The sequence below is a fragment of the Mustelus asterias genome, chromosome 17 (genome assembly GCF_964213995.1).
Source record: "Mustelus asterias chromosome 17, sMusAst1.hap1.1, whole genome shotgun sequence".
NCBI lineage: Eukaryota > Metazoa > Chordata > Chondrichthyes > Carcharhiniformes > Triakidae > Mustelus > Mustelus asterias.
The window spans coordinates 10,258,970-10,278,524 of NC_135817.1; the positions used below are offsets into that span (position 1 = coordinate 10,258,970).

At 46.2% G+C, this 19,555-nt stretch overlaps 1 protein-coding gene across 1 annotated transcript in view; it reads left to right on the top strand.

Moving 5' to 3' along the window:
• Positions 1 to 13,531: 13,531 nt before the first annotated feature.
• Positions 13,532 to 19,555, top strand: part of enox1 (ecto-NOX disulfide-thiol exchanger 1) — a 264,276-nt gene continuing 258,252 nt past the window's right edge. The window contains exon 1 of the mRNA XM_078231954.1: positions 13,532 to 13,672. Coding sequence (XP_078088080.1) covers positions 13,663 to 13,672 — 10 coding nt within the window. The 5' untranslated portion in view covers positions 13,532 to 13,662. The remainder of the gene's footprint in view (positions 13,673 to 19,555) is intronic.

Sequence of the window (19,555 nt, forward strand, 5' to 3'; positions counted from 1 at the left end):
AGGATTGAGGAGCCACATGCTTTGAGTGCAGACCTCTGAGTGTCAGTTCTGTCTCAGGACTCTAGCAGTGGCCTAAAGGGCTGGCAGGTAAGTGAGGGACAGTCAGTTGAATGTTAGCTTGACTGGCCCGCCTTTATTTGCCTGGATTGGCCTATTCTGAAGCATTGACATGGTTTCTGATTCAATCAGTGCATGCCAAGCCTCACATCTTCACTGTGAAATGTTTCTCCCAATGCTCCATGCTTACTCTCTAACATTCAATTACACCAAAGTGTCTCCTCATTCCAGGTCCCTCAATCACTGGAAGCAGTCTTTTTACATTTACTCTGTCACATACCTGTCAACATCTCTATCAAATAACCGTGCAAACAACCGTCCTCTGTTCTAATAAATAAATAAATAATTTTTTCAAGTCTTTTTTTCCTTATTGAATTCTCTCATACCAGGCAGCACTCCAGTAAGTCTGCTCTTTGCTGCCTTAAGGGTTTTGGAGCCCAGAACTGCACACAGTACTCTGACACACAGTTCTCACCAAGGTTGACAATTACACCTTGACCCTTCTAGCCTACAACTTTTTAAAGTTTATTTATTAGTCACAAATAAGGCTTACATTAACACTGCAATGAAGTTACTGTGAAATTCTCCTAGTCACCACAGTCCGGCACCTGTTCAGGTTAATTCACCTGGCCAGCGCATCTTTCAGAATGTGGGAGGAAACCAGAGCACCCGGAGGAAACCCACGCAGACACAGGGAGAACATACAGACTCCACACAGACAGTCACCCAAGCCAGGAATTGAACCCGGGTCCCTGGCGCTGTGAGGCAGCAGTGCTAACCACTGTGCTACCATGCCACCTCTTGCTGTAACCCTAGTATTGACTAACTTTCATTCGGCCCTGACCTGCTTGAGTTCCTGCATAATGCGTGGTAACCTGTCCCCTATACAAATTATAATTCCTATTATTCTGAATTGAAAAATCGCACCCATCATTATTGGATTCATATTGAAAAGGCTACATTTTTGCCTGTTCTACATTTTATCAATATTCCCTTGCGATTTCCTAAGATCCTCAGATTTACTTGCAGCATGTCCTATATTTTAATGTCATCTGCAATTGTAGATATCACTCCTGATATATCAAGATCTAAATCATTTAGCATAAGCAGTACCCATTGAAACACCAATGTTCACTTCAAACCACCAAGAGAAATTCTTTATCTGTTCCACTGTTTTAGCCAGTTATAAAAACATTTCCTATCCTTCCTCTGCCTTTTCTCCAGCACTCTCCTGTCTATTATTCTGGTAATTAGGGGTCTTTGGGGGCAGTTTAGCTCAGTTGGCTGGATGGCTGGTTCGAGCAATGGCAACTGTGTGGGTTCAATTCCTCTACTGGCTGAGGTTATTCATGAAGGCTCAACTTCGCCCCTCGCCTGGGTATGGTGATCTTCAGGTTAATGAAAGTAGATCATTCAGCCCCTTGCTTTTTTCCCATCATTCAGTTAGATCACAGCCCATTTCCATTGATACAATCTCCCTTAATTTCGTTGTCTAACAAAGATGTATTGACCTGATCAGAACAGCATTCTAGGGAGAAAGTTCCAGATTTTCACACGCACATTCTGAGAAGAAATGCTTCCTACCTTCACCTCTACTGGGAAAAGTGTTTCGCTCTAACCACCCTATCCAACTCTTTTATCCATGATGTGGAGATGCCGGCGTTGGACTGGGGTGGGCTCAGTAAGAAGTCTCACAACACCAGGTTAAAGTCCAACAGTTTTATTTGCAATCACGAGCTTTCAGAGTGCTGTTCCTTCATCTTTTATCAAATTAGATACTTCTAGTTGATCGCCTCTTAATCTTCAATACTCAAGGGGATATCATCAAATAGAATCATAGAATGGTTACAGTATAGAGGCAGGCCGATCAGCCGATCATATCTGTGCTGGGCTCTGCCAGGGCAATTCATCGAATGTCTCTCCCCTGCCTTTCCCCATAGCCCTGCACATTATTGCTTCTCAGTTAATTACCCAAATCCCTTTTGAAAATTGAATCTGCCTCCACCACAACCGGGCAGTGCATTCCAGATCCTAACCACTCCCTGTATAAAGAAAAGATTTCCTCATGTCTCCATTACTTCCTTTACCAATTAACTTCGATCTGTGCCCTCTGGTTCTCGATCCTTACACCAAGGGTAATGTTTTCTTCCCATCTACTCTGTGCAGAACCCTCATGATTTCAAATACCTCTATCAAATCTCCTCTCAGCCTTCTCCTCTCCAAATAAAACACTTCGAATTCTTCCAATTTATCTACATAACTGGTGTTCCCCATCCCCGGGATACAAGCCTAGTTTTTGGAACCTGTCCTCATAATTTAACCCCGCTTCTGTGCGTTCATGTGATGTAACATCAGAGAAAGGTTAGAATCCTCTGACCATCACTCTCCCAATACGTGTTGGTCAAATAAAGAATGTCTTTAACTGCATACTGTCTTTTGCAAAGTCTTTGTGTTAGCTGGGTTCGGCTGAGTACAAGACTCCCCAATGGGACACACTTACAACTAGGTTCCCTATGTGGATCACTTACTCACAGCCGATGGCGTGAAGCCAGTTCCAGACATGACAACAGATATATGACAGATGTCCATTCCCAAGGACAAGCACATCTTGCAATGTTTCCTTGGTATAATGAATTATCTTTCCAAGTTCATTCCTTACTACAATGAGGTCACCGGACTGCTTTGTCAACTCCTCCACTAAGATGATGACTGGTGTTGACAGGAGTACCATACCGCTGTGTTTAACCAGCTCAAACAGACACTCTCAGCTCCTCCAGTGCTGCAGATTGGGTTTGTACTCGTTGGAATTTAGAAGGCTGAGGGGCAGGCTCGAGAGATTCTTTCCACTTAGAAAGGAAGCTAGAACTAGAGGGCACAGCCTCAAAATAAAGGGGGGTCAGTTTAGGACAGAGTTGAGGAGGAACTTCTTCTCTCAGAGGGTGGTAAATCTCTGGAATTCTCTGCCCACTGAAGTGGTGGAGGCTTCCTCGTTGAATATGTTTAAATCACGGATAGATGGATTCCTGATCGGTAAGGGAATTAGGGGTTATAGGGATCAGGCGGGTAAGTGGAACTGATTCACTTCAGATCAGCCATGATCTTATTGAATGGCGGGGCAGGCTCGAGGGGCTAGATGGTCTACTCCTGCTCCTATTTCTTATGTTCTTATTCCTATGTTTCTATGTTCCTACTTCACATTTATTTGTGTTGAACTTCATTTGCCAATTACTTGTTCATTCTGAAAGTTTATTCATGATTTCTTGTCATTTGTTGCAGTTCTTTTCTGTACGGTGTATCCTTGCAGCCCCAGGCTCCTCAATATGATGTCTGCAAGTTTAGAAATTGGGTTTATTTTTATCGCAGGATTGATTTAGGGACTTATTTGCAAATGGAAAGGGGCCTAAAACAGGCAGGCAATTGTACTGGACAGCTAGCGGTCACCTCATTATCGGGGTCAATGGAGGAGTAAGGCCATTGACCCCATTTTGAGGTATTATCACCCTGTTAATACTTCACACAGGAAGTTCAAATCTTCCCCTGCCAAATTGGACTCTCTTTACACTGCCCCACTAAGGGTCCTGATATTTACAGGGGAGTGCGGAAAATACAGGAAAGGTTGGAATTCACTGAGTAACCTGGTAAGGCCGGAGATAGCAACTTCCTGCCCAATTTAACAGCTGGGCCTTATTATTATTCTCCTTTCCCAGTTTCCCACCCACTCTAACTGAGTTGACAGACTTACCAGTTGCTCAGCAGGAATTGCCGCATCTGGAAATCACAGCTAGGGATCCTGGAGATGATGCCCCTCCGACAACCAGAAGGGCAGAAGATCCGAGTTTAGAATGTGGGAGATAGGGCGGGAGAGATCAGCCATGGCTGTGACACAGAGAGAGAACCAATGGGGCTTGCCAAAGGAATTGTGAGGGGGCCCATGTCAGTGGAGGGACAGTCAGCGATCACAGGGAATCCGATAAGGTATAGAAGGAAGGTGGTTAGCAATCGGGAGGGAATAAAGAGGGTTCACAATTGTGAGACAGGAGGCCTAAGATTCCCATGAGAGCCTGAGAGTGTACTGCCTCTTCCCCTGGCCCACTAGCAGTGCTGGAAAAGATGTTCTCCTCGTGAGCCAGCAGCTCCAGTTTTATTTCACTGCCCAGTTTCACAAACCTTGGGAAACCCACAGGACTATTTCTAAATTTAAATCAGGTTCCCAAATGCAGTGTTGGAGCCCAATTTAAGTATGTTAATAATGTATCACATCTCTCCAACACAGGATACTCAGCCATCGTGAGCTCCACTGACATAAAACTGCCAGCTCTGGCAGTTCTGGAGAAGTCATACGGACTTGAAACGTTAACTCTGTTTCTCTCTCCAAAGATGCTGCCAGACTTGCTGTGTACTTCCAGTACGTACAGTGGAGTTTGCACATTCTCCCCATGTCTGCGTGGGTTTCCTCTGGCTGCTCCGGTTTCCTCCCACTGTCCAAAGATGTGCGGGTTAGGTTGATTGGCCATGCTAAATTGCCCCTTAGTGTCAGGGGGTTAGCAGGGTAAATAAGTGGGGTTATGGGGATAGGGCCTGGGTAGGATTGTGATCAGTGCAGACTTGATGGGCCGAATGGCCTCTTTCTGCACTATAGGGATTCTATGAATGTTGGCCTTTATTGCAAGGGGGATGGGGTACAAAAGAAGGAAAGTCTTGCTACAACTGTACAGGAGCGCACCCAGAGCACTGTGTACAGATTTGGTCTCTCTGCTGGAGAAGGGTCATCCTAACATTTGAAGCGGGTTCACTTGGCTAGTTCCTGGGATGAAGGGGTTTGTCTTATGAGCAAAGGTTGAACAGGCTGGTCTGATACTCGTTGGAGTTTAGAAGAATGGGACGTGATCCTATTGAACCATGTAAGACTTGACAGAGTAGAAGTTGAGGGGGTGTTATCCCTCGTGGGGGAGTCAAGACCTTGGAGACACAGTTTTAAAATTAAGGGGTCTCCAATTTAAGAGAAAGCTGAGGAGGATTTCTTTCTCTCAAAGGTTCATTAATCTTTGCAATTCTTCACCCAGAGAACAGCGGAGGCTGGATCATTGAATATATTTAAGACTGAGTTCAGCAGATATTCGATTGACAAGGGAGGCAAGGGTTATATAGGGTCAGGTAGGAAAGTGGAGTTAGGCCACAATCACATCCGCCATTATCTTATTGAATGGTGTAACAGGCTGGAGGGCTGAATAGCCTACTTACGCTCCTAATTCTTCTGACCTTATGATCTGAGGTATATATATATATGATGGGTTGGGGGTGAGTGTGTTCCTTACTTTTTTCATTTTCACCCACTTCTCTCTCCCAACCTGTCATGGATTGATTAATATTGAGGCTAAAAGCTTTCAACTCTGAATACTGTGACAATTTCAGTCCCGACTCCCAGCCTTCTACTTCAGAGAGGATAAGTTTGTCTCAAACTAAGGGGCCACCTTGGTGCAGCCCTGCACTGCACAGAGATTGCCCCTCTCCCTTTGTACCCTGCCCGCCCTCAAGAATGCAGCAGCCTATTCTGGATTTGGGCCCAGCGCTCCAACACACATCGTAGCAATCAGTTCCCATGCTTATTTCTGTTTGAACTCTTCACTCTTATGTTTCCATTCTTTCAATTACAGGGACTGTGTCTCTGCTGTCACACACACTCCTGTGATCAGAACACTATGTGCTGACTCGAGGCAGCTGCACTGTAAACGGCCTATCTTGCCTGCAAAGTGGAGTGGAGATAAACTGGAACAGGATCCGCAGCACTGTCCTCTCTTATACAAATTGTCTTGGCTATGGGCCACTTATTAAATTGTCTGAAGGAGTCCGCCCTCAGTACTTTGAGGTAGAATCGAGAGAATATAACTCGTACGGAACACCAAATAGGCTGGGGATCTTTTCTCTGGAAAACTAACGTTGAAGGGTGGCCTGATTTTAAACTATAAAGGGACATTATAATATAGATGCAGAGAAGTTAGTAGGGTGGTGGAAAAGGCATATGGGACACTTGCCTTTATCAATTGTGGCATGGATTACAAAAGCAGGGAGGTCATGATGGAGTTATATAGAACTTTGGTTGGGCCACAGCTGGAGTACTGTGTGCAGTTCTGGTCACCACATTATCGGAAGGATGTGATTGCACTGGAGAAGATGCAAAGGAGATTCACCAGGATGTTGCCTGGGATGGAACATTTAAGTTATGAAGAGAGGTTGGATAAGCTTGGGTTGTTTTCATTGGAGCAGAGAAGACTGAGGGGCGATCTGATCGAGGTGTACAAGATTATGAGAGACATGGACAGGGTGAAAAAGGAACAGCTGTTCCCCTTAGTTGAAGAGTCAGTCATGGGCGGCATGGTGGCACAGTGGTTAGCACTGCTGCCTCACAGTGCCAGGGACTTGAGTTTGATCCCTGGCTTGGGTCACTTTCTGTGCAGACACTGCATGTTCTCCCCGTGTTTGCATGGGTTCCGTCTGGGTGCTCTAGTTTCCTCCCACAGTCCAAAAGACGTGCTGGTTAGGTGCATTGGTCATGCTAAATTCTCCCTCAGTGCCCGAACAGGTGCCGGAATGTGGCGACTCGGGGATTTTCACAGTAACTTCATGTGGGATATGTAAGCCTACTTATGACACTAATAAAAACAAGGAGGTACAAGTTCAAGCTGAGGAGCAGGAGGTCTACAGGGGATGTGAGGAAAAACCTTTTTACCCAGAAGGTGATGATGGTCTGAAATGCGCTGCCTGGGAGGGTTGTTGAGGCAAGTTGCCTCACATCCTTTAAAAGTACCTGGATGAGCACTTGGCACATCATAACATTCAAGGCTATGGGTCAAGTGCTGGTAAATAGGATTAGGGGGAGGTCAGGTGTTTCACACATGTCAGTGCAGACTCGATGGACCGAAGGGCCTCTTCTGCACTGTATCATTCTATAAGATGTTTTCACTTGTGGGGACACCACAACTAGGGCCCATAAATATAGGGTAGTCAGTAATAAACTCAATATGTAATTCAGGAGAAACATTCCTATCTAAAGACTGATCAGAATACAGGCTTGTGACCACATTTAAAAAAAAATAATTGATGGGATGTGGGCATTGCTGACAACACCAGCATTTGTGGCCCATCCCTATTTGCCCTTGAGAAGGTGGTGGTGAGCTGCCTTCTTGAATCGCTGCAGTGCCTGTGGTGTAGGTACATCCACAGTGCTGTTAGGGAGAGAGTTCCAGGATTTTGACACGAGCGACAGTGAAGGAATGGTGATATATTTCCAGATCGGGATGGCCAGCAGCTCTATGAGGCAGAACCCCTTCCTGAAACAAAGTGGCAATCCTTCCTCAAGATAAGCCAGCCACATTGGGTAGATCAGCCCCTGACACTGCAGAGTCTCCCTTCAGCCTGTAATCCAGCATCTGTAGAGAGAGACATGCATTGTGTCCATGTGGGCTCTATTATTCTAATCCTCTGTAGAAATGGGAGTGGTTCCGGAGGGAGTGGGAGTTCGCTAGATGTGTCACCCTCTGATCAATAAAGGGAGAGGAATAAACCTGACAACCAGAAGCCCATCAGCCTCACGATAGTAGTGGAGAAATGTTTGGAGACAATAACCTGGAACGAAATAAACTGACACTTGGGGTTAAAATAGGGTTAATAAATGAAAGTCAGCCGGGATTTATTGATATCTGACAGACATGATTGAGGTATTTGAAGCAATGATGAGCGGGAATGAGGCTGGTGTCACTGTCAAGTCAACTGTGGCTTAGTTGGTACCAATCTCACTTCTGAGCCAAATAGTTGTGGGTTCAAGTAGCATGCCAAAAACTAAGTCAGGGATTCTAGGCTGACACTCTAGTAGAATAGCGAGGGAGTGCTGTGGCTGACTCCCGGATGAGATGTTAAACCGAGGCGAGACATTTGCCCTCCCAATGTGGCCCTGAAGATGCCATGATATTATTCTGAAAATGAGCAGAGAAATTAGCCTCAGTGGCGAATTATGTGTCCCTCGATCAACATTGCTAAAACTGGTTATCTCGTCATTTCCATACTGCTGTTTTTGGGATCTTGCTGTGCGCACGTTGGCTGCTGCATTTCCCACATCACAACAATCGCTGCACCTCAGATGTAGTTCATTTGCTGTAAGGAACTTTGGAACTTGCTGAGTTTGTGAAAGGTGCTGTCTTCTTTTCTGTGATGTGTATGTGGACTTTCCAAAGTTGGTTGATACCCTCCAATGATCTTGTTACCAAAATTGAAGTCCGCAGACTGAAAGATGCAGCAGCTGAATTATCTGACAAGACACAAAGCAGAGAGTAGTATCAGAGTGTTCATCAGGCCAGAGGAATGTGATCAACCATGTCCCCAGCAGTCAGTATTTGAACCACTGCTCTTGTCGATTTATTTTCATTATCCTGACTTTGGTACACAGCACATCATTTCACCGTTTGCAAAGCCACAAAACATGGAATAAACGATGAGGAAGGTAGAGACAGATTTCAGAAGACGTAGACAGACTGCTGGCGTCGGAAGACATATGGCAGATGGAATTAAATGTGGAGAAGTGTGAAGTGATTCACTTTGGTAGGAAGAACGAGGAGAGGCAATATAAAATAAATGGTGTAATTTTAAAGGGGGCACAGGAACAGAGAGACCTGGGGTATCGGAAGTCTCTGAAGGTGACATGACAAGTTGAGAAGGCTGTTTAAAAAAAGCAACATGGTATCTTTGGCCTTATTCACAGAGAAGAAAAGCAAGGAAATTGTGCTTATCCCTCATTAAATCCTGGTTAAGCCTCAGATGGAGTATTCTGACCAATTCTGGGGCCACATTTTGAAAGGGCTACCAAGGCCTGAGTGGCGGAGAGCGCAGGGGAGATTTACTGGGATGTTACCAAGGATGACAAACTTCAGTTATGTGAGAGAGACAGATTTTGGTGGCTATGCTCCTTAGCACAGGGAAATTTAATAGACATGTTCAAGATCATGAAGGTTTTTTGTGATAACCCCCACGAGGTCTATGTGGAATAACTGATTAATCTTCCTGTCTCGTTCATTGAGTATGAGTTCCTTTGGTAACAAGTAGTGGTCTTTTTTGTCATGGCACATGGGCATCGCTGGCTGGCCAGCATTTATTGCCCATCCCTAGTTGCCCTTGAGAAGGTGGTGGTGAGCTGCCCTCTTAAATCGCTGCAGTCAGGATGGTGAGTGGCTTGGAAGGGAACTTGAAGATGGTGTTGTTCCCATGTATCTGCTGCTCTTGTCCTTCTAGATGGAACTAGCCGTGGGTTTGGAAGGTGGTGCCTCAGGATCTTTGGTGAATTTCTGCAGTGCACCATGTAGATAGTACACACTGCTGCTACTGAGCGTCGGTGCTGAAGAGATCGAATGTTTGTAGATGTGGTGCCAATCAAGCGGACTGCTTTGTCCTGGATGATGTCAAGCCCCTTGAGTGTTATTGGAGCTGCACCCATCCAGGTAAGTCTGCTCAGCTGGAACTCATTGACTGAGCCATTTATAAGGCAGGCCCAGGACTGGGCCTGCTGAACGGTAGCCCCAGGCGGGGACTAGTGCGTGTACACCACGGTAGTGGTTTATTTTTGCATTCTGTAATAACCAATCCTCCTTTCCAGTCAGGCTTCCTGAGTCATTCCGCTTCCGCTTGAGTAAGTAAGGAGAAACTGTTTGCAGTGGCAGTAAGGTCAGTAACGAAGAACACACATTTAAGATAATTGGCAAAACAACCAGAGGAGGCATGAGGAAGGAAACATTTACAAGTGAGTAGTTATGATCTGGAATCTGCAGCCTGAAAATATGATGGAAGCAGATTCAAGAGTAAATTTCAAGGGGATATTGGATTAATGTGAAGGGACTGCTGAACAAAGGGGAGAGGACAGGAGATTCAGACTGATTAGATACCTCCTTCAAAGATTATGATGTGCCAACATTGACCATCTCCAATGCAATGGCATTACCATCACTGAATTCTCCACTATCAACATCCTGGGGGTTACCATTGCCCAGAAACTGAACTGGATGTGCTGTATAAATACTGTGTCTAAGGCTGGGAATTCTGCAGCAAGTAACTCACCTCCTGACTCCCCAAAGTCTGTCCACCATCTACAAGGCACAAGTCAGGAGTGTGATGGAATACTCTCCACTTGCCTGGATGAGTGCAGCTCCAACACCCACTCAAAAAACTCTACACATCCAGGACAAAGCATCCTGCGTGATTGGAACTTGATCCACAAACATTCACTCCCTCCACCACCGATGCACAGTGGCAGCCATGCTGCATTGCAGCAGCTCACCAAGGTCCCTTCAACAGATCCTTCCAAACCTGCGACTTCTACCAACTCGAAGGACCAGGGCAGAAGCTGCATGGGAACACGATCGTCAGCAAGTTCACCTCCAAATCACATACCATCCCGACTAGGAACTTTATTCCACTCCCTGTATTGTTCCCGAGGTTAAAATCTCTCTGCCTAAAACTCTGGGAGTCCCTAGGCCACATAGATTATAGCAGAACAAAAGGTTGGCTCACTATCGCCTTCTCAAGGGCAATCGGAATAAGCATGAACACCTCGTCTTGCCAGTGACGTTCACATTCCATCGGTGAATTTTAAAAATCTAGTACTAGGTACAGTGCATCTAGTCAGTCCTTTCACTCAGCAATAGCCGAATTAAATAATAGAGGCTTGTGGGAAAGCTTGGCATGCATGTTTTGCCTGTCAGGCATCTGCACTCGGCAAGGCCCAGAAGCGGTTGTGTAACACGTTCCCGGCTGTGGTTAGCCCCGGAGAGCAATTTCATGTTACCTTATTTATTTATTAGTCACCAAGTAAGGCTTACATTAACACTGCAATGAAGTTACTGTGAAATTCCCCTAGCCGCCATGGTCTGACGCCCGTTCAGGTCAATGCACCTAACCAGCACTTCTTTCAGAATGTGGGAGGAAACTGAAGCACCCGGAGGAAACCCATGCAGACATGGGGAGAACGTGCAGACTCCACACAGACAGTGGCCCAAGCCGGGAATCGAACCCAGGTCCCTGGCGCTGTGAGGCAGCAGTGTTAACCACTGTGCCACCCCACCACTGTGCTACTGTGCCACCCATGGCCAGTAGCACAGTGGTGGGGTGGCACAGTGGTTAGCACTGCTGCCAATTAATGAGCATCTGCATGAACCGCATTCTGTGAAAGGCTCAGCGCTGCTGGGGAGAGTGCCAAGAACAGGATGGGTGCAGGCTGGCGATTCTAGTGTGCTCCCTTGGGGGGGGGAAAGTCACTGCAGAGCTGTCTCAGAGAGCTGCTGACCTGTGAAAAATAAATATCGATGTTAAAACTATACTACCAGTGTCAGGGCAGCACAATCAAACACAGACCTCAGTCCCCAGACACAATTATCAATTTTATTTCGGTCCTGACAATTTATCCCGCCCTGGATCGAGATTGCCGCTAAAACATAAGGGCCGCCTGACCACTCAGCCTTCCCGCCAATCGTAGAAGCAGACGGTTAGAGTAAAATTGCGTTCAATTGACCCTTTAATGGGTGAAATTGTCTGCTTGATTGTCAGTGTGCGTGCTTCCATCTCTCACATGCTTCTACCAACCAAATATTGCACGAGTGCACGATGACATCGGGATGTGCGCCTGATGTCGTCACCCGCAATTTCGCGCAGTTCGAGGTTGGGCACACACCCACACGAGGAACGCAAAATTCTGGTCCTTGTGTGTGTTTGGTTCAGTTTAATAAGGTGTGATTTTATGAGAGTAACATCAGCCATTCCTCTATGTTACACAACTAATTACCCTGATTTTGTGTTAAGAATAACGATGAAGTGTTTACCATTACTATAGAATAAATTGAACAGCAACTTCTCGTGCGTGCACATTCCCACTTAAATGCAGAGGTCATGAATTCACTGTCTAATTCGGTATAACCCTCAATACAGCGATATCTTGCGATAGGCATAGCGGTAAAATACATGGAGCACGTGACATTCCTGTACTTCCTCACAAGCAAGTAAAAGTTATTTCTGGCGTATTCAGATCTGGGTGACTTTTTAACATTCAGTAAATCTTAACTACTACCAAACAATCTCTAACCATGAAAAGTTAATTTTACAAGTGTGCAGTCTCATTCCTTCATATTTTAATTATTGTTGGAGGCTTTATGATTTTTTTTGTTCCATCGCTTTCCTTTCATCTCAACACCTTTTCCCTTTCTCTCTCTTATTTCTCTCCCTCTCTCTTATGGGGCAGCACAGTGGCACAGTGGTTAGCACTGCTGCCACACAGCACCAGGGAACCGGGTTTGATACCCAGCTTGGGTCATTGTGTGGAGTTTGCACGTTCTCCCTGTGTCTGTGTGGGTTTCCTCCGGGTGCTCCGGTTTCCTCCCACAGTCCAAAAATATGCAGGTTAAGTTGATTGATTGGCCATGATAATTTGCTCCTTTGTGTTAGGGGGATGTTGGGGGGATTAGTAAATATGTGGGGTTATGGGGATAGGGCATGGGTGGGATTGTTGTAGGCTCGTTGGGCTGAATGGCCTCCTTCTGCACTGTAGGGATTCAATATATTCTAATTCTTTCTGGACCTGACTGAACATTGAATCAAATATTCCAATCGATTCTTCATTCAGATTCTGTTGTACCTTCAATCTGATTGATTGAAGAGACACTTTGCTCTCGCACGGCACCACAGATAATCTGCTGGGGGCTAGGAGAGGCTGGTAAATCCCGGAAACAAAAAAATCAACTCTGCCCTAAAAACCCTGGGAGGCTGCAGAAGTGCGCTAGACGGTGATTCCTGGCATTGAACTCACCCCCCCCCCCCTCTCTTTGGTGAGAGGATCAAACACAGCGAGGAGAGATGCTCCAGAATGTAGAGGTCCCTGTGAATTATTCAGTGCCTCTTCAAGTAAGACAAGAGAGAAAGAACAGTCTGGGGGACAAGAGTGCTTCAGTCGCCTGCTGTCTTTTAAACCATTGCTGAGTGTCCACTCGGGAGAAGTTGGCTTTCAAGGAAGGAAGACTGGACGATGTGTGTACCTTTAAATTTCAGATCACAGATGCTGGCTGGGTGCAAAGGGCTTGCGCTGTAACAGCACTGATAAGACACAGGGTCCCCAAGGTAAACTAGCTGACGGCTACTTAAATGGCATCCGTCTCTCAGAGCTGGGGAAGGTTAGATGTGCTGTAGCCCAGTTGTTGGAACATTGAAAGAGAGAGAGAGAAAAGAACCAGAAGGCACTCACCTCCCCTGGGATTCTACCCCTCGTGCAACACATTCAGATTTATTTCCCCTTGCCTGGCACTGTTGTCTCTCTGTTTTGCATTTTTACGATCGTGCAGCAAGTTATCTGAGCGCATTGTGGACGGTGGCTGTGTGTTGTGGTGGTGGAGGAATTCCTACAACACAGCAGATGTTGAAAACCTTGCTCTTTTGTCTCACACAGCTTAACCAGGTGTTGCTCGATGCTGCCAGTTACAATCGAGCTCTTCACTGCTTCAATCCAGCCAGTGTGCACAAGTGATTGAAAGGTCTGATGAGAGCAGCACCAAGCGAATTAACGGGAGCAAAAAGCATTCTGTCATGGCAGCAGGTAAGAATGGAGGTGTACCTCTCACTGGCATACATCTGCATGTTTGTATGTGTTCTTGATACAGTATTAAGTGTTGCCTTGACTGAGAGGAAAGATCTTTTTCTAAGGCAGGGCAGAAAATCTACAGTCTCTGTAATGAACAGTCTCTCTCTCTCTCTCTCACACACATACCCACACTGCTAGATTCTTGGAGCTCGCTGCTTTAAAATGGCCCCTTCTGTAAAAGTGCAGCAGTCCAGAAAACAATGGGACAGCATTTTTCTCTTGCAATGCATTAAAATGTATATTTTCTTTTGATAAATAGTTAATGCGCTGCAAGCGTGGAGCTGTTACAGTTTCTGCCTAATTAGTCATGTACAGAGTTGTGTGTGGAATTGCTGAGTTGTGTACATTGCTGCCACCTAGTGCTGTTAGGTTTTGTTTTTGTACAGCACGTGGGGGGAGATAGATGGGGCAGTCAGTGTGCTTTTTATTCTGCTGCTGGCTGGTGAAGTTCGTCGTTGCCCTGTGGGTCAAACAGCCTTTTAATCAGTGTCCAGTATTTCGAGGACAAATAAACAAGTGTTCCAAGGAAGAAAGGATATGCGTTTATATAGAGCCAGCCATGCAGATCCCCAATGAAAGATGTGCTGGTTAGAAATTCTCCCTCTATACCAGAACAGGCACCAGAGTGTGGCAACTAGATTTTCACAGTAACTTCATTGCAGTGACACTAATAAATAAATAGTAATTAAATAAGAACAAAGTGTTTCAGAAGTGTAGTTACAGTTACTGTCTCTGGAAATACAACAACCAATTTGCAGACAGCAAGATCTCACAAACAGCAACAGTGAGATAATCTGTTCTGTTACTGTCATTTGAGGAATAAAGATTGGCCAGGAGTCACTGCTCTTTTCCGAATAGTGACGAAGGGGAATGGAACAGTGACCTGTATAGGCTAGTTTAATGTTTCAGTCCTAACAACAGCACTGCCTCAGCTCAGCACTGGAACATTGAGCTCTGATTATGGGCTGAAGTGTCGGGAGTGGAATTTGAACCCATCGTCTCCTGGCTCAAAAGCTGAGAACGCTGCCATCCAGCGGAGGCTGAAGCTTCAAGAGGGTCGGAAACAGGCGCTGGTCAGCCCACAGCTCAGTGGGTGCCACTCTCACCTCTGAGTCACTCCCGTGACTTGGGCACAAAATCTAGGTCGATGCAAGGGATGTTTCTGCTGACACCAAAGGGGATGGGGAGGTGATTTCAAATGGGTTGGGAGCTCAGGATGTTTTATACCTTCAGCAGCTCTGGGATATTGTCAACAGTTTATTCATTCTAGTGCGATGAAAAGCTATGTTTATTTTCCAATGTAACTGGTTGTTTAAAAGTGAGGACATTGACCTTTAAATGAGAGTGAATTTTGAATATGTCTCCTTGGCTACTGGATCTTACATTTCTGGGGGTGTTTGGTATAGATTAGAAGGTACATTTTTGAAGATTATTTATTAATGGGAGCCATTGTGTGAAATAAAAATAGGGGAAGGTTGTAAAACAGGCTGCTGATTCCCATTCATCTGTTTCACACAATTCAACATTATTCCCAATACCTTTTAAATTACTGTGACATTTTGGCTGCAAATTTCCTGAAGGAATGTCATGGATTCTGAGAGCAAACAGCATTCCCACCATGTTTTTTAAAATCTGGGTGTCACTGGCTGGGCCAGCATTTATTGCACATCCCTAACTGCCCTTGAAACTGAGTAAGAAGTCTCACAACACCACGTTCCACATCTTGAAACTGAGGCCATGTAAGAGTTGACCAGATTGCTGTGGATCTGGAGTCACATGTAGGCCAGACAGCGTAAAGATGGCAGATTCCCTTCCCTGAAGGACATGAGTGAACCAGATAAAATGGTTTCAAGGTCATTAGACTTTTAATTCCAAATTTTTATTGAATTCAAATTTCACTATCTGCGGTGGTGGGATTTGAATCTGTGTCCCCAGAGCATCACCCTGTGTCTCTGGATTACAATACCACTGTGCCGCTGCCTCCCCTTACCTACCAGTTTACACATCCAGGAAACTCTGGGCCCTCTTCATGTAGGATTCACGATTTAGTTTTGCAAATGGATCCAGGGATTATCAGGCCGTTTCAGGTTTCTCTTTCTGGGTGGGAAGGGGGTTTACATCATTGCTGTGAATGAGACTTGCAAATGCAGGATCCCACGCACGCACTCTCAGAGGAAGTGCTCGATTGAAGACAGAACCTGAATTGTCTTACCTTCAGTGCGGTGAGAGAATGAGGGATTGCGGATTCATCCCAGCAAAACATTGGAATCGCAGAGCTGGCCCATTCAGCCCCTCAGGCCCAATTTATCATTCAATTAGACCAAGGCTGATCTGTACCTCAACTCTTGTTTAACCCCCTGGTCCCTGCAACCTTGCTCCATATTGATACCCTTATTGACCAAAAACAAATCAATCTTACAGCTGATCCAGCAATCACAAGTGGGCTAACCATGAAAAGCAGCATGGGGATTGAGGTGCACCATTCTTTACATTGAAGGCAATATGTTAAAATGGTGTTGGCTGGGGTTTTGGTGGATGGCTGAGTGCAGCCAGTGTTACTCACACTGTTCATTGACAGCACACTCGGCCCAGGAGCTGTAACTATGCGCTTGCACTGTTAAAAAGCATCCTGAAGTCCTTCAAGGGAGCAAGAGGCGGCAAAGGCTGGTGGGAGACTGTGCTGTAATATACTGAAAGGGTGGACAATTGCACAGCAACTAACCTGTCCCTTTAAATTGCACTGGCATGGGGTGGTGTCCGTTCCGTTTACTGTTGTACTCAGCTACGTGAAGACCGGGCATTGCCTGGAGTATGGTCTTCCAAAATGGCAGCACTTGTGCAAATCATCACACTGATGCCATCAGCTCACTGCTGTGCTGCCCATGGCCACTAGGCACCACGCGCAAGCCCTACCAAGATGGTCTCCTGCGTATATCCCATTGGTGACATGCAGATGAATCCCTGACCCCATTCTCCTGGCTTAATTGGCTGTATAGGACCTAACCCAGATGCTACATACTCCAACTTAACGGCCACAGTCTTCAGTACAGCAAGTTCTAGATTCTTACTCCCCTTGCGTGAAACAGTCATTCCTGATTTCACCCCTAATGCTTTGGCGTATATATGTTTATATTTTGTCTGACTGGGGAAGCAATTTTAGTTCAATGTTGAGATTAACAATCTATTCAGCAGCTTTGATTGATGCTGGTATGTTCTTGATGCCACAGGAATGGGGCAACACGGTGGCACATCGCCAGGGACCCGGGTTCGATTCCCGGCTCGGGTCACTGTCTGTGTGGAGTTTGCCCATTCTCCTCGTGTCTGTGTGGGTTTCCTCCGGGTGCTCCGGTTTCCTCCCACAGTCCAAAGATGTGCAGGGTTAGGTTGATTGGCTGTGCTAAATTGTCCCTCCGTGTCCTGGGATGTGTAGGTTAGAGGGATTGGTGGGGCAAATGTGTGGTGTAGTGGGGGTAAGGCCGAGGTGGGATTGTTGTCGGTGCAGACTCGATGGGCCGAATGGACTCCTTCTGCACTGTAGGGGTTCCATGATTTCTATGAGGAATGGATCTCTCGAGGCAGAAATTCAGTGTGGGGCACTGGGCTGACCTGGATGAACCAGAGTCACAATTTTGGCCATTTCTCATGTTCCACTTGTGGTCACATCCTCTCTGGTCTGTCCTCGAATGGTCGAGGGTTGTTCAATTATTCTGCAGAATATTGAAACCTGGCACTTCACCACTTGAGCCAGTTACCAGGCTATGGTTGGTGATGTTTAGCAACATCTAATGTTCCTGTTTGTCCGCCCTGCGAAGTTCTTTGATGTGACTAACACTGCGTGAATTCAAGAAGTTGTTTGGTTGCGATAATTGGATGGCTAAATATGAACAATGTGTCAAAGTAGAGTATGCAGCGAGTGGGGATGCTGTCAAATTAGTGTCAGCTGGAAGCTCTCAACATCTGCGCACTGACTTGTCCTTGCAATGCTTCAGTCCTCCTGTCATCAGAGCCTCACAAGTTCCTTACCTGCACTGGGATTTATGATGCTAATCATGCTCAGTACAGCATGCAGCCAGCTGCTTCAGCTAGCTTCCGTCCTGTCAGTCCACCTCGCTCAGAAATTCCAGGCCACCATCTTTTTTTTAAAAAAAGGAGATTTTTGAACATCACCAGAGCATCCCCTCAGTGTGCAGCCTGGGATTCCCCACTGGTGGTGTTGCTAACACAGCCAGCATTAACCTAACGCCAGTCGGAACATCGAGGTATTTTCAGAGGCATTGTCGTAGCTTCAGAGATTCAAAATAATCACATTTTTAGACTCAAGATGCTGGAGCTTCATTTGTATTTCTTGCAGCTCTCCATGTGACTGGTGGACTGATACATTGCTGCTCAGCACCTGACTGCAGGGCAGCACAGTAAATGTGGCATCCCGGATGTAAATTCTCAGAACAATTAGTTCCTATTACAAGAGTCAGAATGTTATTCACAGTCATCGCTGAGTGGTTGGATGTTGTGCCTTCATCTTGTAGCTTTGGTACCCATTGTTCTCAGGGATGGATTGGCATGTTGCACTGGCGATGTTGTACGTTTTGCTCCTGGTGCTGTAGGAGTCACACTTGGTGTTTCGAATGTTTGTGTCACTTGCCGGTGACATTGCTAATGTTTTGCTACTTGTTGGTGTTGCTGTTGTTGTTATCTCGCTGACTCGTGATGCTGCCGGTGTTGTTGGCAACCTTTTCTGCTTTTCCAGCTCAGATGTTTGTCAGCCATGGGCTCTGCACCGATGTCCAGAGTTTCATGATTGGATCCTGTACATGTACACGTACTGTACTGTGGAATTCATAACCACCGGAAGTAGTTGATGCCAAAACATTGAATGTATTCCAGAGGCGGCTGGATAAAGCACTTGGGACGAATAGAATCAAAGGGTGTAAAAAGCAGGATTAGGCTATTGAGTTGGATGATCAGCCATGATCGTAATGAATGGCGGAGCAGGCTCGAAGGGCCGAATGGCCTCCTCCTGCTCCTATCTTCTTTGTTTCTATGTAGTTTGCCTTTCAACGATTCAGGCAGACATTTAGCACGTTCATTAATGTGTTGACCTCCTTTTACCTGTGCATCAGTGAGTTGTTGTCTTGCTACCTCCTGGTCACTCCCTTTGCCTCTTGACATTTTGTGAGGGGTCTCTTGGCTGTCTGTCCCTTGGGTAAGATGGAGATGGGGAGATATTAAACCCATACTGCTCAGCAAATTTCTTAAACTCTCTGGAGGTGCATTGGGTTCCAGTTTTATCGATTAATCCTGCAGGAATTCCTTGCTCAGCAAGCAGAATTCATTCCACTGAGATGATTGTTGTAGCTCTCAGGGGGGTGATTCTCCCACCCCACCGCACTAGCTTTCTAGCGCAGCAGGGTGAGAGAATCTCGCGTCTGGGCATGCGTGAGATTCGCACATGTGTTCCCGCTACATGCGCATCTCCCAGCGCCGGATTTCCTGCGCCGTCAGGTTCACGCTGGAAACCGGCGAGAACACAAGGTAAGGAATTTACATCTAGTTTTAATGTCATTTTAATGTAATTAGCCGGCCCGGGACTGAATTCTCTCGGCCTGCTGGCCTCTCCCACCCGCCAGAGTGTTTCACTCCAGCGGGGTTTACAGAAGGCCCCCACTTTCGGGGAACTATCGAGATGACCCTGTTGGAGTGAAGGGGGGCAGTCGGGGCCCCCAGGGGGTTGGGCGGCGGGGAGGTGGTACCCTCTGGCCATGGACACCCTGGCAGTACCAGCTTGTGCCTCCTGGCACTGCCCAAGGGGCACCTTGGCACTGTCCATCGGGCATAGGG